We start from the raw sequence: 27859 nt of genomic DNA, 5'->3' as shown, positions 1-27859 counted from the left end.
TTTATATGCCCAGCTGTCCTTTGTCAACAACAAATTCTCGCTGTTTTTTGTGTTGAGTATATGCTATATGGTAATTTATGGACCTAATATGTGCAAATGGCTTAAGCTACCTAACAAAATATGTATTTTATCAAAGTAATTGTTGATCTGAAATACAATTAAGTAGTATATGAATAGTGAAATACAATTAAGTATATTAATAGTGAAATACAATTAAGAAGTAGTATATTAATAGTGAAATAATAATATTAAGCTCTAACTTGAAATGATTTTTCATATTTCAGAGAGCAGGCTAGCAGGCGGAGCCCATTACTTACATCACAGGAGCCTACACAACACAAAACACTGTTGCTGTATGTAGGTTTTATTTTATTTTTTATCTTACATTTTTGGAAATATGCATCCAGGTTATTTTTCCCTTTAAATTTTTTTGGGGCCCCCAAGAGAGTGGGGCCCTAAGCTATAGCTTGTTTAACTTACACGTAAATCAGGCAGGACCAGGCCAGGATTTAAAGATTTTCTCGCCGTCCCATCGCCAGATTGTCACTTGGGAACGAGAACATACACATTTTGCCCTCAAGCTTTCCGAACAGTGACTTATTTACTGCTCCGCCCGCTACAGTTGCGTCTCATTTTTATCTAGTTTTCAGGGGAAAAACACGCCATTGACCACTGCTGTGTTTTTATGCCAACCGTTTACAGAGATGCTTAGGAATGAGAGACGTGCAGTTGCCCCTCACGAAACCATTCGGGCGCCGTCTTCCTCACAGCGCGACCGAGAAGCAAGTGGGGGGAGGAGGAAGCCGCCTCAGCGAAGAGCCGAGCGGTCCGCGCGTGCGCGCAATTAGGCCACGTAGATCACGTGCCGCGCACTCCGCCAAGCCCGCCTCCTCGGCGCGCTGGTTGGCTTCCCGTTCCCGTCCCCCTCTCAGCCGGTTGGTGGCGCGGCGCCGTCGCTCTGGGGAGCTTTCCGTCTAAAAGGAGCGGGGAGGCAGCGCTGGAGTTGGCAGGTTCGCGGAGGCCGGAAGTAGTAGCCGAGTCCGTTAAACGGTCTTTCCTTGGGCGCTCTTCGGTTTCTCGCTCCGGTTTGCTTCCGTTGGCTCCTTCCTGCCCCGCCCCTCCCTCCTCTTGAGCCCACCATGGCCGAGTTCGATCTCTTCAGCTCCCCTCAGCCGGCGGCGGGAAACGGAGCGCTGGGCGGCGGCGGCGGCGGCGATGAGGACCCGGCCGCCGCCTTCCTGGCCCAGCAGGAGAACGAGATCGCGGGCATCGAGAACGACGAGGGCTACAGCATCCTGGAGAACGGCGAGGTGCCGGCGGGGATGCAGGAGGGGCTGTCCGCGGGTAAGCCGGGGGGGGGGGCGCGCGCGCGCGGAAAGCTGCGTTCACGTGATAGCTGGCACGTGTGAACGGGCTGACGCGGGTATAGTTACTCCTTCACGGCTTAGAACTCTTGCAGTATTGGAAGGGGGCTGGCAACTATGGGGTAGCGCGTTCATGCGGCGCTTGTTCGGAGTAGAGATTAAGGGAGCGAAGGTAGTGAGGTGTAGTGGTTGGAGCATGCTAAGCAGTGTTCGAAACTGAGATATGAAAGCTTAGGAGATAAATGGCACCTTAAACCTAGGTTATGGGCGCAACAATGGATTGTCTAGGCACACTTTTTTATAAGAATACAAAGCGGAAAATGAAGGGACTGCAGCTAAAATATTATGTTCATTTCTCACATGGTCTAGTCCTTCCCCTGCCCCCCCCCCCAATATTCTTAACAGCAGGGGTAGGCAACCTAAGGCCCGGGGGCTGGATACGGCCCAATCGCCTTCTCAATCCGGCCCGCAGATGGTCCGGGAATCAGCGTGATTTTACATGAGTAGAATGTGTCCTTTTATTTAAAATGCATCTCTGGGTTATTTGTGGGGCATAGGAATTCATTTATTATTATTTTTTCAAAATATAGTCCAGCCCCCCCCCCCCAAGGTCTCAGGGACAGTGGACTGGCCCCCTGCTGAACAAGCTTGCTGACCCCTGGATTAGAGAGTCTTACCCAGGTGAGACCAGTGTTCAAATCCCCCACTCATGGCGTGACCTCGCGACGGAGGCCAATCAATGCCTCTCAGCCTAGTCTACCTCGCAGGGTTGCTGTGGGGATGAGATGAGGATGGGCAGAACCATATGCGCTGCCTTGAGGTCCTCTGGAGGGAAAGGCGACCAGTCAAGTGACTGGATCTCATCCGTTTGCATAGCCCGCTTTCGGCCCCATTTCTGGAACACGAGAATCACAGTACATACAAGCTGCTACTTATTACACTTGGCCGATTGCATGTGTGAACCGACATGATCTGCCTTTAACTGTTTTCTGTAGTCTGTTTAAATTGCACAGCAGATCCAGCCACCGTTGTGTGACCCACCCAGAGGACTCTGTTCAACAAAATGTTCTAAGTCAATAAATATAGTACTGTATTTTTTGCTCTATAAGATTCACTTTTTCCCTCTTAAAAAGTAAGGGGAAATGTGTGTGCATCTTATGGAGCAAATGCAGGCTGCGCAGCTATCCCAGAAGCCAGAACAGCAAGAGGGATTGCTGCTTTCACTGCGCAGCGATCCCTCTTGCTGTTCTGGCTTCTGAGATTCAGAATATTTTTTTCTTGTTTTCCTCCTCCAAAAACTAGGTGCGTCTTGTGGTCTGGTGCATCTTATAGAGCGAAAAATACAGTAATTATCTTTTAAATGTATAGCGTTTTGATTTAATGTTCTCCTTTAGTGAAGTAAAAAAGATAAAACGTTTATTAAAAACTTACCCACACCCAGAATTCTGCAGTTCAGATTTACTGCTTCTGAGGCAGCCTCTACACACATCTTAAGGATCAATGCTATTCTGTCCTCGTAAGTTTTTGGATTCAGCTGGGTTTATTTCTTAACTATTTCACCCTAAGTGAGAGGGAAACACCATTAAGATTCTCACTACATACAAGCTGCTACTTATTACACTTGGGCGATTTCATGTGTGAACCCGACACAGAGAGAGCCTAAGGTGCTCCTCTTGCTTCAGGCAGAAAATCCAAGCTGCTTCACTCTCCTTGCACCTCTGGTGTTAGTAAAAGTAACCGGAGCAACAGTAGCCTTTTAAACAATAACCCCCGGCCCCCAAATTTGGTGCTTGATGCAGTTAAATGGTGGACAGCAGTGGTGCTTATTCAAGAGTCAAGGAGAGGTGGTGATGCTGGGGAAGGGCTACTGGTCTCCTCTTATTTTCACTTCTCTGATTGCTACTCTTTAGTTTAGATCCTGATCCCAATTAGCTGGGAGCAGGCCCCATGGAATCCAATAGGACTTACTTCTGAGTAGACGTTGTTAGAATTGTGCTTCTAATCTTTTTCACTCTCCTCCCCCATCATTTTCATTGGTGGGCAGCTACCTTCCCCTTCCCACATTTATTTAGGAAATGAAGCCCTCCAGTTAAAAAAAAAAAATCACTCTTTTGGATCCACACCCAATATTATGGCTTCCCAGCAATTGGCAAGCCCAAGAGGCTTTGGGTTCCTTATAGGTAGGGCTTCATGGAAATGCCCATCCCTGTGTTTATTTCATTTTATCTTCTCAGAAGACACACGCTCTCAGAACATGGCGACTCCTTTTAAATGATTTCACCAAAAATGCTGGCTTATACAGTATAGTGCGTCTTAAATATGCAAAACACTCTCAGTAAACCCTTTACAACAGAGGCTACTTTTGCTGAGGCATATTCTGGCGATTGTGAATTGCAGCGTCAAAGCAGTAGGGGCTCCCTTAGGGCTGTATAGCAGGCTAATGGGGGAGATGAGGCAGGCCATTAGCTGGAAAAGCTCAAGCCAAACTCTTAGTCACGTAGAATTATAGACTTGTAGAGTTTTATGGTACCCTGAGGTTCTAGTCCAACCCCCGGTGGGGCTCAAACCACAACCTTGAGATGGAGAATCTCATACTCTACCAATCACCTGCTGTGCTAGTGTTGCTCAGGGTTGCAGTTGTAACCTCCCAAAGCTTAACCCCACCCACCCAGGTTCTTAAAAACATCACCTTTTTTATTTTTGTCGCTCAGTTTCTGCAGGTTTCATTATAGTAAATCTCTTCAATTCCATCTTGTCCCCTGTTGATAGATATTTTCACAGTCATATTAAAGCAATAACTTGATCTGTTCTGTGGTTTCCTGTTGAGTTTTTTGATCACATGACATAAGTCAGTTAACACAGCCCCAATATTTTATTTATTTATTTTAAAACTTAGACCCTGCAGATTTTCAAGAAACCCTCAAGGTGTTTTTTTTTTATAGCATTAAAATGGCCAGACGAGAGAGAGGGAGAGAGAGAATACACACGCTATTTTATGGAATTTTGTTCATCTGTTTTATATACATCACAGTGGACTCTTCTGGGGAAGAAAATAATAAAGAACAAAATATAAATTATAGACATAATTATAAAACATACAGATCAGCAGCATATAAGACAGTAATAATGAGAAATTATCATTAACAAAACTCCAGAAAGCAATTAAATAACAAAGCAATGATCAAAAAAAGGAAAAGTAATTATAGCAGCAAAAGCAAAAGGGAATAGGAAATGTGGTTTAAGTAGTGCTTGAGGGAGAAATTCTTTTTTAATCATTGTATGTTTTGTGGACTTGGGAGGCTCTTCTGAGTTCTGAAAGGTGGTATAAATTGATTTTATAAAAACTGGAGGTGAAATAATTTGCAGCAACACAAGAGATTACAGCAAACGACTTAACACACAACTGCAAAGCTGTCAAATGTAATTTAGACTAGCACAGAACATTGGTTGCGTTGTACTCCCAGCAACGATAACACGTGATCACTTCCCTCTGAAGCATAACTCAGCCTAGATCTGCCCAGTAGCAATTTTTCCTTTCCTGTGAGAGCTGTCATGCCCACAACATGGTGTGTCTTCTGCTATCTGCAGTTTTGGCTGATTATTCTTACTGAGAGGCAGGCTTAACTGTATGGATTGAGCTAGTTCTTCAGGGGCCTCAGCATCATCAGCAATAAATGAACTTGTCGAGTGCTAGAATGATTTGGGTAATGTGGTGGAGCCCAGTTAACTGAGTAGTACTGTATTTCTAAAACTAAAAGTACCGGGTTTTCTTTGAAACTTAAAAAAGACAGACTGCTGGATATGGACTAGTTCTTCAGAAAATCTTTCAGAGACATGAAGCAAACGGCTGATTCTCACCACTGACATTGCCAACTGGTTAGATCCATGCCAGTATCATCTCAGTGTACTCTTGAAACAGGTCTCTTGTATTCTAGGCATCTCTTAGCTCTTTTTAAAAATAGAATACAGTGGTGCCCCGCAAGACGAACGCCTCGCAAGACGGAAAACCCGCTAGACGAAAGGGTTTTCCGTTTTGGAGGCGCTTCGCAAAACAAATTTCCCTATGGGCTTGCTTCGCAAGACGAAAATGTCTTGCGAGTTCCTGCGGGTTTTTTTTCCTCCCCCCCTTTTTTCTAAGCCGCTAAGCCGCTTATCAGCTGATCCGATAAGCCGCTAAAAGCCGCTAATAGCGCTAATCCGCTAAGCTGTCAATGGGCTTGCATCGCAAGACGAAAAAACCGCTAGACGAAGCGGAACGGATTAATTTCGTCTTGTGAGGCACCAGTGTACCTAGATGCAGGTTCATTGCAGCAGTAAATGAAAGTATTAAAATGTCTTAAGATAAAGATAAGCTGCCCAGTACTAGTTCCTTGGAGTGTGGTTAAACTGACAGCAATAGCCCAGCACCAAACATAAGTATTGGGCATAAGTAACGCTGACTCTGCAGCCTTACCCAGCTATATTTCTCCCCAGTGAGCTCATCTCTGGTATATCTAGTGCAGCTGAAGAAACGTGATGTTGCAGGCAGATTTGGGGGAAGTAAGACATTGGTTTGGAGGCAATTAAACTTCCCCAGCCTTTGCCTTGTCTTAAAATGTTTCTCCTCCTACTCCCCTTTATATCTAATTGAGGGCATTCCAGGTTTTAAGCGCATGGATATGTTGCATGCCATGCCATGCATTTTCTAGATTCTGGATGCTTGGAGTTATTAAATCAGCTGGTTGACTTATCTTCCATCAGTGCAGAAAGGTGTTGGCTTCCTCTGGGACTGAAGCACATTTGGCGCTAGGAATTGGGAAAGCAAATGGTAAGGTGAAATGGAGCCAAGCGAAACATCTGGTTTTTAAGAATTGGCAGTTCTCTGCTGTTTCACTTTTTCTAAAAACAAAAACCTCTGCATCATTAGGTTGAAACAGTTGATTGGAGAATTCCATATCTGATGCCAGCTGCCTTGTAAGAAGGAAAAGACCGTTTGAGAGATGGATTCTTCTTTTCCAGCCCCTGTGGTTTTCAAATTGTAATCAGGAAAAGACAGGCTCATCAGTGAGATCAGTATTTAGCAGATCACTTGCCCATGCGCCACTGGAGAAGATGACGAATGGGTACCACTACGAGAGAGCATTGACCATGTTCTAAATCACTCTTCCATGGGTATGTGGTTGGCCATTCAACATGGCCAGTGGACTAGATAGGCATTTAGTCTGACCCAGCTCCTGTATTTTGCAGGGCAGCAATTGACACTTAACAGACCTAGTTAGTGCCACATGTGAGCCAAGGGTATCTCTAGAACATGCCCTTGAAGCATCTGTAGCATTCTGGTGTAGTTTGGCAGACGCGCACAAGTTTTATCAACGCAGAAATGGTTTCCTGAAGGTAAATGTTTGAATAGCTACTGGCCTACTTTATTGGAGGTTATAGCACTGGCTGTTGTTTTTTAAAGCCCTAAATGGGTCATGACTGGGATATTGAAACAATTGCTGCATCCTATATGGTCCTTCCTGTCTCTTAGGATCAGAAAGGGAGGCCCTTCTGTATGATCTGGTATGTTTGGCAAGCATATGAAAAAGGGCATTTCCCATTGTTTCACTAGGGTTGTGAAACCTGCTCTAGGATATTTGCCAGGACTGTTTTCCCTGGTGTCTCCTGAAGACATTCTGGTTTCTTCAGGCATTTGGATGTGGTGTTAAAAGTGGCTTGACTTGCTCTTAATTTAAACCGCTGGTCGCTTGGGTTCTGCTTTTGAAAATGGAAAAGTGGGATCGAAATTAAGTGCGCCGATCTCAATAGTTCATTTACTGTTAGCACTTCAGAGAAAGATGCTTACTAGCACTATTGTCTTTGGCCAAATGACCCACACACAGTTTAAAAAACAGGAAATGGCAGTATAGAAAAACAATCTTTTGGGAAAACATTTTCATGGAATGTCTGCTTTTTGTGACCAAGTACATGACAAATATGCTGATAGGAAGTTTGACTTGGACTTAATTCTTGTTTCAGGTGTACTGGGCCAAACCTTCAGAAATAGGATTCACTTTAAATCCGGCTCTTTCATGAACTTACTATCGTTGATGGATAGAAATAGGGCATGTATTAATAACAAAGTTGCCATTTTATGGAAGCACAGTGGGACTTGCATTCCACTAAGCTTGGTGACACATGCTTCTGAAGAAATTTCAAGTTACGGTATATAGAGTTATGTGGAAAGATACCCAACTAGACTTGCTTAAGAGGTGCTAATGAACTCTTTATCTTAGAATTCTGAAAGGCTTTGCTTATTTTTGCATGTAGAAATTGCCTTTCTGCAGGTTGATATAAACAGGGAAAGAGAAGCAATGAAACTAGTTAGTTGTTTCTAACAGTACCCTCTCCCATTGCATACGTGGCATTTGCCAGGATCCACCCCCTCTTCTGTTGAGGTGAGAGGTAAGTAGTAACCTGATTGGCTACCAGGATGCCTAAGAATTGTGTACCCCTACCAGTGAATTTTTACTTTCATTTGTAATACACTGGTAAATAGAAATACGTTGGCAAAGGCTGTCCAATTTCTTTCTTAATGCAGAGCGAAATTAACTAGCTACATGTGGACGAACTGCTTTTTTGCACCCTTGTTAATTTTAAGCACTTAAGCAGGGAGAGCAGCTGGGGATTTTGTGGATTTACTTTTTATAACTCGTAACCTTCCAGACCATCTTATTCAATTTGTTGCTATTGAAATGTGTGGCTTGTGCCAAGCTCGACTCTGATTTGGAATGAAATACGGTATCCCAGCGGTAGTTGTGGCATCTTAGGTGCTTTATTGAAACTACAGTGTGAGTAAAATTACATAGTAAGAATGACTGTTTTACGAGTGGGTGTCTATGAAAAGATGCCCTGGAGTATTCTGTAAGAGAGCTGATGACTCAGTAGCTTAGCAGCATTCCTCATATCTAAAAAGAACAACGTGGATATCCTGCGGTGATAGGTGATGGAGAGAAAATAACATTTCTTCGGATTTTCTAAAACTGAATTTCCCAGCGATCTTAATACACAGTTTGTATTACTGCTGTCATTCTCATTTCTGGATATTCAATATAGATAAGCACTTCTAAAAGCAAATATTCAAATGTTTTATGAACAGCCATTGACAGATTCCTGTAGTTGTCAGTATGACTGCATCACCACATAGGCCTGGTTGAAATACCTACCTGGGCAGTAGTTCTTGGGAGATGGAAAGGTGGACCTGCACCCTTCTCCTCTGTACACCTAAAGCATGGGTAGGCAAACTAAGGCCCGGGGGCCCAATCGCCTTCTAAATCTGGCCTGTGGACGGTCTGGGAATCAGCATATTTTTACATGAGTAGAATGTGTCCTTTTATTTAAAATGCATCTCTGAGGTATTTGTGGGGCCTGCCTGATGTTTTTACATGAGTAGAATGTGTGCTTTTATTTAAAAGGCATCTCTGGGTTATTTGTGGGGCATAGGAATTCATTCATCCCCCCCCCAATATAGTCTGGCCCCCCCAATGAGGTCTGAGGGACAGTGGACCGAATCTCTGCTGGAAAAGGTTTGCTGACCCCTGACCTAAAATAATGTATTATATAGTCTTTTACATGGAAATCCACATGTACAGTTATTCTTCTGAAATAAAGGGGCAATAAAGGATAATGGAAATTGAGTCTACATGGAGCCGCTGCATAATACATTACTTTCGTTGCATTGTGCATTCATGCTCTCACATGAATGGATTGCAATGCAGGTGAGTGTCAGAGCTCTGCTCCGCATCTTCCCGGTGTGGGCCCCCATTATGTTCCCACTTTGGAACTTTATTTTTATTCTAAGAATATACTTATTGGCACACTAGTACTTCACTTATTTAAGGGACGCAGGTGGCGCTGTGGGTTAAACCACAGAGCCTAGGACTTGCAGATCAGAAGGTCGGTGGTTCAAATCCCCGTGACGGGGTGAGCTCCCGTTCCTCGGTCCCTGCTCCTGCCAACCTAGCAGTTTGAAAGCACGTCAAAGTGCAAGTAGATAAATAGGTACCGCTCCGGTGGGAAGGTAAACGGCGTTTCCATGCGCTGCTCTGGTTCACCAGAAGTGGCTTAGTCATGCTGGCCACATGACCCGGAAGCTGTACGCCGGCTCCCTCGGCCAATAAAGCAAGATGAGCGCCACAACCCCAGAGTCGGTCACGACTGGACCTAATGGTCAGGGGTCCCTTTACCTTTACCTTTACCTACTTCACTTATTTATCAGAGTAGACTGTGTGGGATGAAGAAACCATGTCTGGCCCCCATTTTTGAAAATATAAAGCCTGGCTGTTAACCGGATCTGTCTTGTGCCCTATGCATATTCCTGGTTAGGCAAGAAGCACATGTAAAGAGTCTTTATATTAACAAAGCTGGAAATAAATTTTGCACGGTGTACTAGAGTCTATTGAAGCTAGACCAACATAAACTGCTTTTGCCTTTTATGTGCCTTTGAGAGAACGCCATATTTAGCAGTTGAGGACAGAATCTGTTATTAGCAGAAGATGACTTTTTGCATTTTTGAGACTTTGTACTCCCTTAAACGTCTAGCCAATACTACACAATTGGGCTTCAATTTGCTTACCATAGTATCCTATTATATATGAACTGGGAAAGAGTGTTACCAGTGTGAGGACAAAGCAGTTGCTTTCAAGTCCTGGTTTCCTCCATTCCTCAAACCAGTTTCTCAGAAACTCTGGTTAAATTACTCAAACTGTCTTTAGCGTGCAGCTTTAAGGCTTCTGCACATTGTGGATTAATAAGGTGGACTAGTGAGTTTGCATTTGTTTGCCTCTCTTCAGGCCTCTGAATTGCTGCGTTGGATTACTTTGCTCGAAACATTGTTCTAGCGGAAAGATGAGGTCATTGATATAGAGCCAGATGTCGCATATATTTTCATGTCCCCTATTCTTGATGTTTTGCCACAAGGGTTGGCAATCTTTTAGCCCCAAGATCCACATAAAGCAGCGGCTGGGCAGTTTGGCGTAGGCTGGCACAAATGGAGGGTCACTATGAGATGGCAAAAGCTCTAGTGTATCTTAAAAATGTTCTTTTTTCTCTCTCTTCCAAATAATGTTTATTAATTTTCATACAAAAGCATTATTAAAAAAAAATTAGAATAGGGAAAAGAGAAGAAAAAAAGAAGAGAGAATAAAGAGCATAAAATACTTCCCACATCCCAGATAATACTACATACACTAAAACTTAATTAGTTAATTAAAATCCATCTTCATAAACATATTACTTGACTTCCTCTGATCTCTTCCATCTGAATTTCCTTGTAATTAAATGTAGCAGTTTCCAATATCACCATTTGTTCTTTTTTGCCTTCCAATGCTATTCCCTGAGCACCACACAGCCATCACTGTCATCTGAGTAGTATGAAGTGCATTTTAGGACATCAACTGCTAAATAGTTCCTACTTTGGCAAGGATTGCACAGCTTAGGATCTCTACTGGGCTGCATACATTTTGGTCTTACAGCTTTTTTTGACGTACAGTAGTCGTACCTTGGAAGTCAAACGGAATGCATTCTGGAAGTCCATTCAACTTCCAAAACGTTTGGAAACCAAAGCGCAGCTTCTGATTGGCTACAGGAGGCTCCTGCAGCCAATTGGAAGCCGCGGAAGCCCCGCCAGACATTTGGCTTCCAAAAATAGTTCGCAAACCGGAACAGTCACTTCAGTTTTCAGTCGTTTGAGAGCCAAAACGTTCGACTCCCGAGGTGTTCAGGAGCCAAGGTACAACTGTATCAACTTCATCTTCATGTTAGATTATTCATTTCCATAGTTAAACCATGGTCAAGATGGCTTGCAACATGAAAAGATTTGCTCAATTAAAAAAATACCAGAAATAGTCATGAGCAATAAATCAAAACATTTTAAAGTGGGATTCTAGACTAGGGTTGGGGAACCATTTTAGTTCAAAGGCCACACTTCTTGTGGGGGAAACCAAAATACATACATTCATTTTCTTACTCTTAACCTGCCACATTAAGGCTTGGCAAGAGATTCCTATTTCAGGATGCTTTTTTCAAGCCAGATTGTGTGGGGCCATTTCTGCTGGAGGCGGCAGTCACGCTGTGCAGAGAGTTGCATCAATTCACATATCTCGCTAACCTTTGAACCTGCACAAAAAGTAGATTAGCACTGTTCTCGTATTGCAGATTGGTCGTGGTGAAACTGAAATGTAGTGGCTTTGTGTAAATCCCTTGCATTCATTGCTGGGGTAAGAAGATTTCAACCTCGAACTCCTTGTAAGTCACTTCTTTTGCTCTTACCAATTATGAAAATTGTACCTGCTTTTGTATTGGAAATTCCTTTTTAAAACCTTCAGGCTAAATGCATTCAGGTCTCTTAAAAGCCAGGATGGTGGCGTCAGTCTTGAGTCTGTATCTTCACAGGACAGACCTGTGGTCTTGTTGGCATCACTCAGTTTGAACCCATCTCAAAAAAGCAAATGTTGCTGTGATGGTTTAGGCAAACACTGCATATGCCCCAAATGAGAAAAAGGAAAAAGGAAAAAGAAAAGGGAGCAAGGTTAGGAGAAATATATGTGCTATCTTTGCCGTCTCAGGATGTTTTGTGGGCTGTATTGACTTCAACCTTCCTGTTCTGATAGTGTTTCCCCAAAGATAAGATGGTTTTGGATTTGTTAAAACAAAAACTGACCATGGGAAGCAGCTGTTTGTTCTTTCTGGCAGTTCTTGATAGCTTCTGTCTCCTCTTTGTTCTTAGTTTTTGGAAATACAGTGGTGACCCGCAAGACGAATGCCTCGCAAGACGAAAAACCCGCTAGACGAAAGGGTTTTCCGTTTTTCGAGGCGCTTCGCAAGACGAATTTCCCTATGGGCTTGCTTCGCAAGACGAAAACATCTTGCGAGTCTTACGAGTTTTTTCCCTCCCCCCCTTTTTCTAAGCCGCTAATAGCGCTAAGCCGCTAATAGGGATGCTTCGCAAGACGAAAAAACCGCTAGACGAAGAGACTCGCGGAACAGATTATTTTCGTCTTGCGAGGCACCACTGTAGGTCTTGCAAACGAATCTACACTTAGCTGATCCCTTCCTTGGAAGATACTGAAAGCATCATACATTAATACCTCTGAAGCCGAACGCCTTTAAACCTTTTAGCTCCTGAACAATGAAAAACCGGAAGTGATGGTTCTGATTTTTGGACGTTTTTCAGAAGCCGAATGTCCGGCATGGCTTCCGTAGCTTCTAATTGGCTGCAGGAAGCTCCTGCAGCCAATCAGAAGCTGCACCTTGGTTCTCGAACCATTTCAGGAGTCAAACGGACTCCCAGAACGGATTAAATTCAATAACCAATACTGTACTTGCAGGGCAGGGTCTCTTCCATGTCTGACTGCATGCTAGCTTATAAACCGGGCCAGCAATTGTTACCCAGACTCCTAATAATAAATAATGTAGGCACTGAAATTTATACAATGTCGGGTGTTGTTACGTCTGTGTAGTAAATCAGTTCCTAGTGTCGTGCATCCTTTTGCAGTATGAAGAGATGGCAGTGACTTGAGCTTGGTGAATTTTACTTAGAAGGATATAGAAGGATATGTCTAGATTGTTTTTCAAGCCTCCTAAACAATTTGCAACGCCTTAAGAGACAGGAGTGGTGAAGAATACGTTTTAAAAATTGAAATGGGAAACCTGTGGCCTTCTAGAAGTTGCTTGGCTCAAGCTCTCATCATCCTTTATAGTTTGTTATGTTGTTTGTAACTGGTGGGAGTTGAATGTCCAGTTGTGTCTGTCGGGAAGCACAGTAGTGTTTTGATGTACTAAAACAAAGTAATTAAATCATTTACTCAGTGTAAAATAAAAACCAACATTTAAGCAACTAAGGCCATAGATTTAGAAGCAGAGTGAAGAAATGAAAGCTCCTGTATTGCTAATTAAACACTGTTAAGCCCGATGAAAGAAATGTGCTTACTGCCTTCAAGTCTTTGGGGAGGGAATTCAGCATGAGGTTGCTGTCACAGCATGTGCAAATACCTAAAATACATATTTTCAGGCAATCCCCCATTTATGCGGGGGTTAAGTTCCAAGGCAGTGTGTGCATCAGTGAAATAATCTATATTTGAAACACTGTTGAAAAAGATTGCAAAAACCCTGTTCTTCTTCCCCTTTTTGTGACAGTTTTGGGTCACTTCTGGGTTCAGTGTGATGCACGTATATGCGGTCATGCACATATTGAACATGCATAAATGGTGGGTTGCCTGTATTTACAAATACCTAAAATAAATGGTACTGAATTTTATGATGATAAAAGTTACCTTTGTGTTAGTTTAACTTATTGCTAATTATGGTTTTAGGGACGCGGGTGGCGCTATGGGTTAAACCACTGGGCCTAGGATTTGCCGATCAGAAGGTCGGTGGTTCGAATCCCCGCGACGGGGTGAGCTCCCGTTGTTCGGTCCCTGCTCCTGCCAACCTAGCAGTTCGAAAGCATGTCAAAGTGCAAGTAGATAAATAGGTACCACTCTGGCGGGAAGGTAAACAGCATTTCCGTGTGCTGCTCTGATTCGCCAGAAGCGGCTTAGTCATGCTGGCCACATGACCCGGAAGCTGTGCGCCGGCTCCCTCGGCCAATAAAGCGATAAACCCCAGAGTTGGTCACGACTGGACCTAATAGTCAGGGGTCCCTTTACCTTTAAATATGGTTTTAATGCTGATTAAGTGCTGCCTTGGGAGTGAAGGGAGGATTACAAATACCTTAAATAAGTAGATGTATGCCATTTATGTAGCATTTCACCACTTTTTATAAATGCTAAGATAATGCTGCAAAGTATTTGTCCATTCCTGTGCTTCTGAACCATATGTTTTTGAGAGTTCATAAAGGAGTGCACTTCTTCTGATGTTCACTAGTTCCATGAGGTGAAATTCAGAGCGACACCGAGATGCGTTTCTGCTTGTCTGATGGCACAGTCTCCCCTCATTCCCCCCTACTCTGTTCTGGGAGAACCAGGGTTGGGTATGTAGGAAGAGGGGAAAGCCCTGTTGCGCTAGTGGGACTCACTCCACTGGCTTCTGCTGGCACAACTATTTAGTTTGAATCTGGTCCAAATCTAATACACCCCCCCCCAATTAATGCTGTATTCCAACACCTGCATAACCAACAATTGGGATTGTTGTAGAGCAGGGGTAGCAAATGTGGTGCTGTCCAGATGTTGTGGGCTACAACTCCCGTTGGCCCTATTCTGCTTGGTCTGAGGTGATGGGAACAGAAGTACACAACATCTGGAGCAGTGTTAGAAATATATAAAAGGTAAAGGTACCCCTGCCCGTACGGGCCAGTCTTGACAGACTCTGGGGTTGTGCGCCCATCTCACTCAAGAGGCCAGGGGCCAGCGCTGTCCGGAGACACTTCCGGGTCACGTGGCCAGCGTGACATCGCTGCTCTGGCGAGCCAGAGCCGCACACGGAAACGCCGTTTACCTTCCCACTGGTAAGCGGTCCCTATTTATCTACTTGCACCCGGAGGTGCTTTCGAACTGCTAGGTTGGCAGGCGCTGGGACCGAGCAGTGGGAGCGCACCCCGCCGCAGGGATTATATATATATATATATATATATGCATGCTAGGTGCCAAATGGCCCCTTAAACCAAAGGTAGAGTTGCCAAAATGGAAGATCTAGTTGCCATTTTGGGGCAATGGACTGACTGCAATTGATTCTCAGTTAAACATCTGGCTAGTTCAGATGACAACCTTGAGCCAGCTTAAGAGCTTTGAGTACTTAGAAAAGTCACTTGATCCAGGGACAGTCCACATATATATTGACCCATTCCAACTACTTTTTCTTAATTGTGGCTGCTGCCGTTTAGGCAGCACAGAAAAAAAGCATTTTGGTTCCAGAAATCCATTTTTATTGTGCACTTAAAATATAACTGATACAATTCTACAGGATGGGGTATTAGTGTGTGAAACCAGTCCAGATCCAATGATCCCCAGATGGTGCTATCCTGGCACCCGGGCATCTTCACTTTGTCGCAAGTGGTCGAAAGCCAGGTGCAAAATGTGCCTGTGCCTGATCTAGAGGGCACCAGGATGGCTATCCCTGTTGCATAGCTTATAAGAACTGAGCAGAGAATCTTTTCTGCCTTCAAACTGAATGCTAGTGCTAAAGCATTCCAGGTGCTTCATAACCACAACTGTCAGAGGCTTTTTACAATAACCTTGTAGAGTCCAATACTATATTGCAGCAAGGGCAGGGTATTGGGGGCGAGGTTGAAAGTAACAGCTTCCCCCAAGATCGCCAAGTGTGTTCTGGATGAGCCTCGGAACAGGTTTTTTCTGCCTCTTGTTTGCCTCCAGTCTACACCATCCTCTTCCAATTCCCTGTTGAGAGAGTGCCTAAAGCCTGTGTCCTCGCAGCTATGTAAAAACCCTCCAGTCTTTTCCCTCCTTACATACTCTTTGAACTGCAGTTATTGTCTGTAAAAACACTTTCTTGTAAAAAGAAAAGAAAGCTAACGCAGATGAATTCTTCTTCTTCTGCAGATTCAATTGACGGGGTGACGAACGGTGATGTCTACCAGGTAAATGGAAGTGAAATGAGCTTTAAAGCAACTCTAGTTATTGGATGACTCTCCCGATAAAGAGTTTCATTATTCCTCTGGCTTTTGCTCCCATCTAGACTGTCAGCAGATTTGCGCTCGATTGCCGTAATGCTGTTTGCCTCCTACATGCCAGAGTTGGCAAAGGTCAACAAGCCCATTCTTTAACTGAACAAGGGTGGAAGGGCCAGGCAAAGGGTTTTGTGGGTTAAAAGCACTGTCAGTCCTCATCTGCCTCTCCACAGCCCACACACCCAGGAACGAGCAACTGAGGTGGATGAAAGGAAGAGCTCTAAAGGCTTCCATTACTGTCCTCGTGGGAAGAGGTCATCTCTTGCCTCTGTCTACACAGAAGGAAAAGAAGCAGAGATGCCTTAAAGCACGGATAGAGCAAGGAATTAATCAAGAAGCCCTTAGATGGGGTGCCAGTTGCCTGCTTCTGCCACAAAAAAATGGATTTTAAAATGTGCCTCTTCCATTTTGGGAAGCTGTGCTTGGCACATGATCAGTGTGTTTACAAGTGCATGTTTTTCTCTTTCTACTTTATTTTATTTTTTGCTACATTTGTACCCCACTTTTCCACCAAGAAACTATGGGTGGCATATATGGTTCTTCCCCTCCCTATTATATCCTCACACCAACCCATCGAGGCCCAAGCTTGCCCCAGTGAGCTCCATGGCTGAATTGAGATTTGAACCTGAGTTTGCCACCTGCTAGTCTGGCACACCAACTATTAAAGTATGTTGGTGTTTCGGCAGCAAGGGTGTCATATATCTGTATGAATTTGTCCTTTTAAAGCAGCAGATGTAACCCTCTAAAAGTCTGGATTTGGGGAAGCAGTGCAGCCTAACTAGTATGGGTTGTTGTTAAAGATCAGTGACATCAAACTTAATGATAGTAGGGAAAATCCAACATGAACTAGGGATTTATTGTATCAGCTGCTTATTTTCTTCCATCACTTTGTATTTTGGAGAGAATTGTTAGATAATTTGTCTTGTCTTGGTGCATTCTATAAAACGCAGTTTCCAAAACTTGGGTTTCCAGCTGTTTTTTTGGACTACAGCTATCATCCCTAGGTAGCAGGATCAGTGATCAGGGATGATGGGAACTGTAGTCCAAAACCAGCTGAAGACCCAAGTTTCGGAAACCCTGCTATAAAACAACAGTCTTCTGAATATCGCTGACGCTGTAAAACAGGTGATGGGTAACCAGTGTTGTGGGATGGGTGGGAGAAAAAAGACTCATCAATATGTCAGTTTGACATGTTCCTTGGGTACTTTTTTTCTCTTCCTGCTCCCTACACATTAATTGTTGCAGGGGTGCAGTCCAGGTACCTGCTACAGGCTAGTATTGTGATGGTTGCTGACACAAGAGTTGCTTCTAATCTGTTAATTAGGAGTGGAGGCAATGTAGGTTTACTATTTCATATAGGTAGGTAGGTAGTCTGGACTAGCAGTTGAGGCAGGTAGCTCTTTTTCTTAAAGACCAGCCAGAAACCCTGTTTTTTGCCCTTGTTTAAAACTTTCCCTCGCCCCCTTCATTTGAAGCTGATGTCTTATGGCAGTCTCCCTGCGCTAGTCATTTTGCTCAAACCTGACTGGTCCTCTAAATCTCTTCACCCTTAGATCCTGCTAATTTTTAAAGTTTTTTACTACAAAGTAGCACTATTTTAAGGAACTGCATTTTTATCCAATGGCTATCATAACACGACTGATCTTTTTTGTGTGGTTCAAGGAGAGCAACGGTCCGACGGACTGCTATGCAGCTATTTCGCAAGCCGATCGTTTGCAGACAGAACCAGAGAGCATCCGCAAGTGGAGAGAAGAGCAGCTGGAGCGTCTAGAAGTACTTGGTAAGGGCCAAGGAACATGCACACTTCTTCCCCTGGCTTCTGACAAGACCTAAAGAGCAGTGACGGTGCCTCCATCCCTTGTTCTGAGATACAGTCAAGGGCCGGTTTGACCCCCATCCCAGTGTGAATAGCAGAATTGGTTGGGATCTCCTTGAATTCACCTCCCTCACTTTTGCACATAAGAGGAGAATTCTATTAGAGCTTCTGTTGCAGTTCTGTTGCCCTCTGCTTGCAATTTGCATAGGAGACCTTGTCTGAACAGCCTCAGCACTGGGGCCTGCACTAGGGACTAGATGAGAAAGATCCTGGAGACTGTCTGTTGCCTTTCGCTTCTGTAGCTCTTTTCGCTATAATGGCGCATTTTAAGAATTAGTGCCCTGCTTCAACACAGGAGAGAAGCCTGATTCCTTATTGCCTTATGTATAGCTTCCTATGGGCAGCGTTGGGTAAGCACAGAGTACACAATCAAATTTCTTTCCTGTAGTAACTCAAACTCCTGGAAATTAATGCAAATGTATATAGTTACCCCTATCTTGTATATATCTCCTTCTGCCAGTTATGAGGGAGGGGTTGCATTGACTGCCAGCTTTAGTATCCTGAACTCCTAACCTGGGCTGGGTGACCTGCAGCCCTCTAGATCAGGGGTCAGCAACCTTTTTCAGCCGTGGGCCGCTCCACTGTCCCTCAGACCATGGGGTGGGCCGACTATATTTTGAAGGAAAAAAAGAACGAATTCCTATCCCCAACAAATAACCCAGAGATGCATTTTAAATAAAAGCACACATTCTACTCATGTAAAAACACCAGGCAGACCCCACAAATAACCCAGAGGTGCATTTTAAATAAAAGGACACTTATAAAAACACGCTGATTCCCGGACCGTCCAGTGGCCAGATTGAGAAGGTGATTGGGCCACATCCAGGCCCTGGGCCTTAGGTTGCTTACCCCTGCTCTAGATGATGCTAGACTCCAACACCATCCATAACCGTTGACCGTGGAAGTTGGGAGTCTACCAGCCTCTAGGGGGAGCACCAGTTCCCCCTTCCGTACATGACCCCTGACAATCTTAGTCAACGGATCCTCTGTCTGCCCATAAATTCAAGCAACTCTTGCAACCGAAGGGACTAGGGACTTCTCATTTTTTTAAAAAAGAAAGAACAAATGAGAGCAGAGTTAAGTGGTTAAGAACTGCTGTGGGTGTTGGTCAGTCTGGTGAACATTTGCAAAATTACATGGAGAGTTTGGGAAATGGAGACAGAACAGTCAAACTTGTGCTACCAGTTGAGCTTGTGTACCTGAAGCTAATGCTTATCTCTGGATTCAAACCACTGAACCCCTCTGTCCCTGCTCCAACAGCCCTTTAATCCAACACTGTTACTGTCAACACTGGGAGCATTTCAGATATCAAGCTGACTGGTTTCTGCTAGTGTGGTGACTCTTCGCCCTCCAGCAGCTCCCTGCCTCCCAAAGCCTTTGTCTACTTATAGTTCAGAATCTTAGCTATATTTAGCTCTGAGAGCAAATGTCCGTTCATTCTTGTCTGCCTCTGTTTTAAAAGATGCAAACTCTCGAAAGCAAGAAGCAGAGTGGAAAGAGAAGGCGATAAAGGAGTTGGAGGAATGGTATGCGAGACAAGACGAGCAGCTACAGAAAACGAAAGTGAACAATAGGTAAGGAGGGTTTGCCAGCTTTTTTGTGGAGGGGACTAAGAGGTGGCTGTGGATCAGCTGCAGCCCAGGTGGCATTCTCTGGTGTATGGCCCAGGGCCAGCATGGTGTTGGCCCCCTGCAAACCATAAATAGTAAGTGGGAAGCCAGCCTCCAGAATACCCACCCCATGTCCTCCCCTCTCTTGTGTGAATTCCTCAACCACTCCCTTCCATTGCTTGCCATTTTTAACTTTGGTGCAGTTATTACACTAAATGATGGGTGAGGCCTGTGGAGGGAATCCCCTTCCCTTGGACAGAAATGTCAAGGAAGCGGTTATTCCCAAGGTTAGGTTTGTTGTGATTTGCAAGGAGCTGCCATTGTGCCTGCACCAGATCCCTTATGATAAGCCCGACTGTTGCCAGAGTCCTGTGGGTACCGCTCCCGAAGATCAGACCTTGGTTACGACATGCTGCTATTTGTATAGGCAGAACCCTGTAACATGAAAGTTAAGAATGGCATATTCCTTGTACAATAATGGCGAAGGCAAAAGAAGTACAGTGGTACCTTGGTTCTCAAACTTAATCCGTTCCGGAAGTCCTTTCCAAAATCAAAGCTTTCCAAAACCAAGGGACGTTTTCCCATAGAAAGTAATGCAGAAGAGATTAATCTATTCCAGACTTTTAAAAACAACCCCTAAAACGGCAATTGAACATGAATGTTACTTTCTAACACGACCATACATCCATAAAATGAAAGCAATAATCAATGTACTACACTATAAAATAAATAAGACAGTATTGTAGATGATTAACGTTTTTTTAAAAATCTTACCTGCACTGATGATAGTTATTGTTTGGATGAGGGCCTTTTATCCATTTCTGCAGTCACACAATCAATCAGTCAGGAGCTGAACTGGGTTCCACACAGTCACAAAAACAAATTAATTGAAAAAGCCTCAAAAACAAAAATGCAAAATAAATACCAAAAACAATAAGCGCCAAACTTAATCCGTTCCGGACATCGTTTGACTTCCAAAATGTTTGAAAACCAAGGCACAGCTTCTGATTGATGCAGGCACCCCGGAAACAATAGCCAACAGCAGCATCAGACATTTGGCTTCCGAAAAATGTTCCAAAACCAGAACACTTACTTCCGGGTTTTTGGCGTTTGAGAACCAAGGTATCACTGTATTACCATGCTAAGCAGCCCTTCTAAGAGCTACATGGTTCTTTCCCATGTGTCCTTAAAAAAACCCAAACCCAACTCTGCTCATGGCAAGTCTGGAAAAGGAAAAGGTGAAATGCTGAATTCAGAATACTTGCAGTTTCTCATGCCAGCAAGGTGAACAGGCTTTATCGTGCAATTCAACACGATCATGAAACTAGGCCACACAAGCTGCTCAACAGCCTCCCATGCTGTGTAGTAATCCTCTTTTTATTAAAGGGGCTTATTTCTGTAGTAGTTGTGATTCTTCAGGGCAAAAGTCTTTTTCAAAGAATGAGTAAAAGAAAAAATTGCAGAGTGTAGCCAAATCTTTGAGCATGTCTCAAAAGAGGAGTTAGAACTCTAATGGTGATTAGTCCTGGGGAAGCCAGTGTAGAGCCGGATTGAGTTGCCAGTTTTATGCCAGTATTAATTTAAAACACTGGCATTGTCTGGGCTTTCTTCTCAAGCCGTATGCTTGGACGCATAATAATGGCAGCAATGGTTCACTAGGACTCAGGCAAAATCCACTGGGTGTCCTCAGCCGATGGAAATTGGCGGAACCAGTGAGACTTCAGCAGAACACGAATGCATAGTTGTATTCAGTGTGTCTTGCCCTGAGAGCCTTTTTTTGCATGTTTGTTGCTGAAGGCCTCCTTTATAAATCAACTAGCAAAATAAATACTCTATTGTAGGACTCCCTGAGAAGTAGTAAGCAAGCCACTCATTTAATTGAGCTTAAGTGTACTTTGCTCTCTGCTTACGGTGTATTGACTCAAGATATTGTGGGTGGGAGTATCTTAGAGGAGGAGGTTTTGTAGAACAAAATCTGATGATGATGGTATAAATTAGCAGGGAGGTAGCCTGGTCTTTGTCCGCTTATTGCACTTAGCTGATAATTTGTTCTGTCCTTTCCCTCCTCTCACCTCCCCCCCCCCCAACTTTCTATAAAAGGCTAACTGTCTTTTATCTTAAGAACCAACTCTCAAATCTAGAAGAGACCTGCTTCCTTCTTGTTGAAACCTACAAGCAGCCAAAGGGGGAAAGCAGAATTCTGTCATTCCTCAAAAATGTTCAGGGTGGAGTGCCTGAAGTCACCTTTTCTGTTTTGCCAACAACCTCTGATGTGTTTTAGGCTAAAATGTGGCCATTTATCTAAGGCTGTGGATGGAGCTTTGTGGCCAAAATGTGGATTTGAACTCAGGGCACCCTAGTCCTATTTGCTAGTGGCAGATGAGTCAGTGGTAGCACAGGTTTTTGAACCCTGCTTTTGTGCCTTTTTCATAACCTAGTAAGGCAGCTGGGTCTATAAAACCAACAAGTTGAAAATCTACCAAATCCACAGTACGCTATTTTTGTTTCAGGTGACCAAGAATTAAAATTAATACTAATATATTCCTGCCTAGGATAGTTCAGAAGTCCTATAGCTGCATTTCTTCTTATTTACCCCCCAGTTTTGTTTGTTTCTTAACAGATAAATAAAATATTATCCCCCCAGCCCAGCCTCAAAAAAGTCCCATAGTCTTCAGTTACCTTGGATTGGTCATGAAATTAAGGATTACTATATTTTTTTGGTTATAACACACCCCGTGTATAAGACTCCCCCTATTTTGGGGGACTCAACATTAAGAAAATGGTGAGGAGATTGCCCCCATGTATAAGACTACCCCTCCTTTTTAAACATTTTTAGTAAAAAAACAAAACCTGGTCTTATACATGGAAAAGTACAGTATTTCTTTCTTTAATTGCTAGGCTCTTAAGACAGAAAACTGAACTTGTCTCTTACTTAGCTAAGTTTTGCAGTGCTGCAGTTTTGAAACTTGTACAAATATGCGAACTGTTTAAAATGGGGGACGACGTGACAGAGCACAGATGTCACAGGGCAGTTTGCTGGTGCAGACATATTGTTTGCCTGTACCGCTCGTTTGCTTTCTGGTGCAATTCTCTTCCTTTCTTGGCCTTAACCAAATCACTAACACAAATGCCTAATGCAAGCCCAGAGCCCTAGTGAGTCACAGTTTACAAATCTATTTCAGTAGTTACAAGCAGAGTGCCTTGGTTTGCATTGGTGCACCTGTAATGCAGGAAGGAAGGCCTGGGCTGGGAGGGGTGGTGTGGTTGAGTCAGACTCTCCGTATGAAAATTATGGTGTGTCGGGAACCAGCCTCGTACCTGCTCTGGACCAGAGCATCCTTTTAACGATGCTTAAACCATTTTCTTAATATTTTTTCCTGCCTGGGAATTTCTTAATATTTCTAAGGTCTTGTTGCATGTTTTAATATATTAAAGCTAATACGACTACAGCTGTTTTTTCCTTCTGCTTATTCTTCTCTTTTTCTCTCCTGCCTGCTTGCCTCTTCTGTGGACCACCTTGCCACCTAGGGTGGCAGACGAAGCTTTCTTCAAACAACCCTTCGCTGACATGATTGGTTATGTGTATGTTGCCTAACTACTGTTTTGTTCGTTCGTTTGAACCATTCTCCATCAGCTTCAGTTAGCACTTCTGATCTGTGAGGCTTACTGTTCTCAAAGCGACCCGAGAACAAACAACTTGGGGCAGAGAGGCACGTTCTGCAATAGAACAAATCACAAGGATCCAGGATGTGGGGAGGATGTGGGACAGGGCGAGTACAGCTTTCATTCATAAGATGGAAAGGCCTATTTAGTGGTGGTGATAAAGTAGGAAGGAATACTGAAGCTCAGCGATGACCATCTGGCATCTTTGCAGCCACATCTGGTCCATGAATCAGTTCATGGGACCCTTGGCTGTCCTACCAACTTTTAATCCAGAGTATAATGAAAGTTTACAAGTAAAACTGAAAGAAGGAATAGGGGCTTCCTAAGCTGGAAGGAGAGATGTCTCACAGCTAATCTTTTTCTCATTTGGCTTTTGAATAAAATGCTGAAGACCTTCATTTCTGGGTGGCATAGATTTGATTAGAGCCTGACGTTCCATGAAAGGATGTAGATTGTAACGCAAAACAGACTTACTCCCTCGTCCAGGGGTCAGCAACCTGTGGCCCATGAGCCACAAGCGGCCCACGGGGGTTGTTTGAACGACCCACGAGCCACCCCTGAACTGAGCCGCCGCTCAGCAAGTCCCCACACGCTGCACTAAACTGGCACAGTGCGGAGCAGGGACTTGCTTCCGTGGTGCCGGAAATCACATCTGCGCATGTGCAGACGCTAGAAAGCATGTCTGTACAGACGCAACCCGGCCCACAGAGCGATTTCCGCAGGAGTGAACCAGCCCAGGCTAGGTAAACCTTGCCAGCCCCTGCCTAGTCTGACAGCTGATGAGAGAACAGCATGGTTTCTGTTACTATATGGGAGTTGGCCATCCATGCTGTGGCTGAAATAAAATGGTAGGATTGAACATTGCTTGCTGCTAAGTCACACTGCTGAGTTCTGTAAGTCTTGTAGGAAGTGGGTCTGCCTGAAAGGGAGCTGTCAAAGGTATGTTGGAAAGGAAATGCCTCTTAACAAAGCGCAGTTGAGATTTTCCCCAACTAAATTAAGCCGACAGGTATTTGGAAATCTGAAGATTGGAAGAACCAGTGCTTGGTTATTTCTGTGTGCCAGCAGCTAGGTGCAACATATTGTGCAGTTTAGAAATCTGGCCATATAAAGTTGGGTGCCAGGAGCATGTCCAACTTCAGAGCTGCATGTGTGCTATAATAGCTTTAAAAAGCTGTGCTTGATGAGCAGTAAGTAGTATATAAAACACAGGATAGGAGACAGTAGGGAGTGCAGAAGGCTTGGATGCGTTTTATCAAATTAATTGATTAAAATGCCAATTATGTTGGCATGAAGTTTGGTAGGACTGCTATATACCACACGAATAGGTCAGATTTGTTGCACTGCATATAGAGAAGAAATAACCAGTATCTTTCTATTTCTGGAAGTTAGACTTTTTTTTACTCTAATATTAGATTCATTTGGCTGATATTCTTCTATGCCAACCTCAAATCTACAGGATGACCATTTCCGTACTAGGAGTTGCTTGCACAAGTGATGTTTCTTGGTTGGTTGGTACTCTGAATTAGGAAGTCTTCCACCCTGCAGTGTACATACTAAGAAGGTGATGGTCCCTATGCTGGTTAGTGCTAGTCAACACTGAGGAGCAGGATCCTCATAGGAGGCAGAGCTGTTGCCTTGCCAAATAGTGGCAATGCTTCTAAGCTAGCCTTCCCCAGCCTTGGCTCCTGAAACGTTGATGGATTACAAAACCTGTCATCCCCAGTCAGCATGGCCAGCATGGCCAATGGCTGGGGATAACAGGAGTTGCTGTCCTGCAACATCCGGGGACCCAACATTAGGGAAGGATCAAGAGCCACACAGTGCCCTTGTTGCTTGTTTCGTTTTTGAAAGCCGTCACCCGAGTGACAAGATCAGGAGGCGGAAGAAGTTCTGCCTCCAACTTCATGGGGCAAGCTTTATTTGATTGACATGGCCCCACTCAAATGACCCATTGGAAAAACAGATCAAACTGGTGACCCCTTATACATCAGATCCTTCCTGTTTCACAGCCTGTCTGGTCCACCAGGAGAGATTCATGACAGCACCTGAAGAGGCAGATGGTTCTTCTGTTTCGTGTCTTGTATTTAAAGCCCACTCCCCTACCGGTGGAAATTTGGTTTGACAGTTACCTAGAATAGTGTTGGACTTGTGAAATGCTGGACTCACAGGTGGTGTTTGCCCTTTTCTGTTAATGCAGAAGGACTTGTTTCCCGTAGCCAGTGGGGAAGAAAATTATGCAGTGCCGTTGCTGCAGGATAACATGGGTGGCATGTTTTCCTGACTGTAGACGGTGCTGCAAGAAGTGCATGTCTGGCCAGCTTTACTTATCATCTGCATTATGCTCATTTTCATTTTCTATATCTGACTTAAACTCTCCTTTTTGTTTCTCTTCACCTTTAAGCACAAACATAAACCATCCTTGCTACAGCCTAGAACAGTTAAGTAAATTCTTCACTGCCCCTTAAGTGTCTTGTCCCATGAAATAGCAGTGTTGTAGTGACCCCCTCGTCATCAGTGGTGTTTGTAAAATACAATCATCCTTGTGAACTGTGCTTAACCTCATGGGATCCATCATCATTGCTTCTTTTCTATACTGCTTGTTGGAGTAGATGAAGTCATCCTCTTCCCCCTCCCATAATTAGGGTGCTCACGGCATCCGCCCATGTGTGAAATCCAGGGCATCATTGTTTGCTTTAACTAGCCCTTGGGGGTGGGAATCATTTTGTTCACGCAATACGGTTAGCAGTGCACCAGTGTTGGAAGGATGACATAGATTCTTACAGAGATGTCCACTGAGCACAACTGTGTATATGGAGGAATAGGCAAAGTTATCCTCTGAGCTGACCTTTTATTGATCTCTCCTGCTCCAACCGATACCATCAAGTCCATAGCACTTACAAGCATGAGGCCTGTGACTCTTCTGCTGCTTCACCATAGCATTGGAAATGCTGTCATATACTCTCTTACACTATGGTTTTGTGAGCCTTGGAAATGGTGGCATTTGAAAACTTTAAGGGCCGTTTTTAGTTCAAATTCCTAGCATACTCAACCGGGATGGTTAGTGCTCCCCTCCCGAAAGAATGTGTGCCCTATCCAAAACTTGAGGATGATAAGGAGATTGGAATCTTGCCTGACCCTATCAGTTAATCTGAATTCTGTGCATTGAATGATGTCATGTTTGCACAGGGACCTTTGCATGTAAAGTCCACCCTTTTGGGCTCCGATTACATAAACTGCATACCTTGATTTTGTGGCAGTCCCAGTCTCCCTTGCTATACATAGCCGGTGTACCCTTTAACAGCATCATGAAGGTACCTTGTAGTTCAAGGCTGGGTTTATACTGTTCACATAAATTAAACACCTGTATTCCAACATTTTACTTGGCTTCTCCGGTCCTGTGGGCCTGACTCGCTACCCCATCTCCCTTGTCAGGACTTTTTGGGGAGGATGATGTGGGGGAAGTCCTCAAGGTGCTACAGTTGACTTGAAGGCCATTGTGTGTAGGGGCGAGGGGTGGGTTCCAGGAAGCAAGGGGCACCTGGGGGCAGGAAATGTCCACGGATGAAATCAAACATTGCACTGCATTGCTTCTAGGGCAGCTGAAGAAGCCTTTGTGAACGATGTTGACGAAACTTCCCCAGGCACTGAGTGGGAACGTGTGGCTCGGCTCTGTGACTTTAACCCCAAGTCAAGTAAGCAGGCAAAGGATGTTTCCCGCATGCGCTCGGTGCTGATTTCACTCAAGCAAGCTCCGCTGGTTCGCTGAAGGGGAAAGCGCACGCCACACTACAAATGCAATATCTTTAACTTTACTCAGAGAAGCTGTGTTTGCAGTAATTGGATTAATTATGTTTCAATGTTTTTTGGTTGTTTTTTTTCCGTTTGGGACCAAACCTCATGACGTACTTAGAGTTTGATCATTGTTTTGTGATTGCATGTTTTTTTTTCTCCTCCTCCCCCTTATCCGTGTCCTCCTGGTTGTACATTACTGGGAAGAGACGTCAAGAACTGTAGTCTTTGGGCTTTCTGGCGCAGAGACTTCACTTTCAGCTGTACTGAAAATTAAAGATCTGTTTAAGCGGCACTCTTGTGTGGGATTTAATAAGTCAAGGCAACTTTCTTGTTAAAGCTTGCACAGTAGCTGGGCTCGGGCCTGTATGGGTGCTAATTTTAAAGAATGTGTTTTGAAGCAATCACGTTCTTAATGGTCCTATAAAAGGCAAAGCAAATGGAGTTCTCTTTTTACGGTTATCTTCTAATGCACAGCCTCTTCCACTATGTTGTTTTTTTTTCCAAGAGGCTTTGCCCCCTACAGCTGTGCCTTCAGTGGAATAAGCTGTAGCACCAGGTATTAAGGCAGATGGCTTGGGGGTTGTTTCATTCATTCCCCCCTCCTCTAACTGCTAGCCTAATGCAGAGCTGTGGTTTCTTTCTGAACTGCTGCTGGTCTTGGCTGGTGTGTGTTTAGAGGAATGGTAGAAAAACTGGAAGTGATTAACAGAAACTGGGTCCAACAAATGGAACCTGTAGGTAGGTTTGGGGACGGGGGATGTCTTTGGTGCGAAAAGGATTTCCAAATCCAGAACCTGAGGGTACTATAAATTTTTCCAGATGGCAGCAGGGAAAATTCCTTCAGTGGTAGAAGTCATTCTTGAGTGATACAACAGGAAAAACCTGTATGTAGCTGGTGAAATTATATTTG

The 27859-nt window shown here is 44.1% G+C and overlaps 1 protein-coding gene across 3 annotated transcripts; it reads left to right on the top strand.

Moving 5' to 3' along the window:
• The first annotated feature begins 939 nt into the window (after positions 1 to 939).
• On the top strand, positions 940 to 27241 carry CLTA (clathrin light chain A). Of its 3 annotated transcripts, XM_083719869.1 has the most exons (7): positions 944 to 1344; positions 15878 to 15915; positions 17668 to 17785; positions 19344 to 19455; positions 23020 to 23073; positions 25559 to 25594; positions 26752 to 27241. In XM_083719869.1, the coding sequence occupies exons 1-7, from the start codon at positions 1140 to 1142 to the stop codon at positions 26921 to 26923; spliced, it is 735 nt and encodes a 244-aa protein (XP_083575995.1). In that variant the 5' UTR covers positions 944 to 1139; the 3' UTR covers positions 26924 to 27241. The 3 variants fall into 3 exon arrangements, with proteins under 3 accessions (XP_083575997.1, XP_083575995.1, XP_083575996.1); XM_083719870.1 differs by lacking the exon at positions 23020 to 23073; XM_083719871.1 differs by lacking the exons at positions 23020 to 23073; positions 25559 to 25594 and having other exon boundaries at positions 940 to 1344.
• The last annotated feature ends 618 nt before the right edge of the window (positions 27242 to 27859 follow it).

Source organism: Podarcis gaigeae, assembly GCF_964106915.1.
Source record: "Podarcis gaigeae genome assembly, chromosome: 17".
In the NCBI taxonomy this organism is placed as follows: Eukaryota; Metazoa; Chordata; class Lepidosauria; order Squamata; family Lacertidae; genus Podarcis; species Podarcis gaigeae.
This window is presented reverse-complemented; position numbering and strand designations above follow the sequence as displayed.

Coding starts and splice junctions, on each gene's coding strand:
- CLTA (XM_083719869.1), top strand. CDS start 1,140: ATGGCCGAGTTCGATCTCTTCAGCTCCCCTCAGCCGGCGGCGGGAAAC. Junction 17,786..19,343: donor GGAGCGTCTAGAAGTACTTG/GTAAGGGCCAAG, acceptor CTGTTTTAAAAG/ATGCAAACTCTCGAAAGCAA. Junction 19,456..23,019: donor AAAACGAAAGTGAACAATAG/GTAAGGAGGGTT, acceptor CTTGCCACCTAG/GGTGGCAGACGAAGCTTTCT.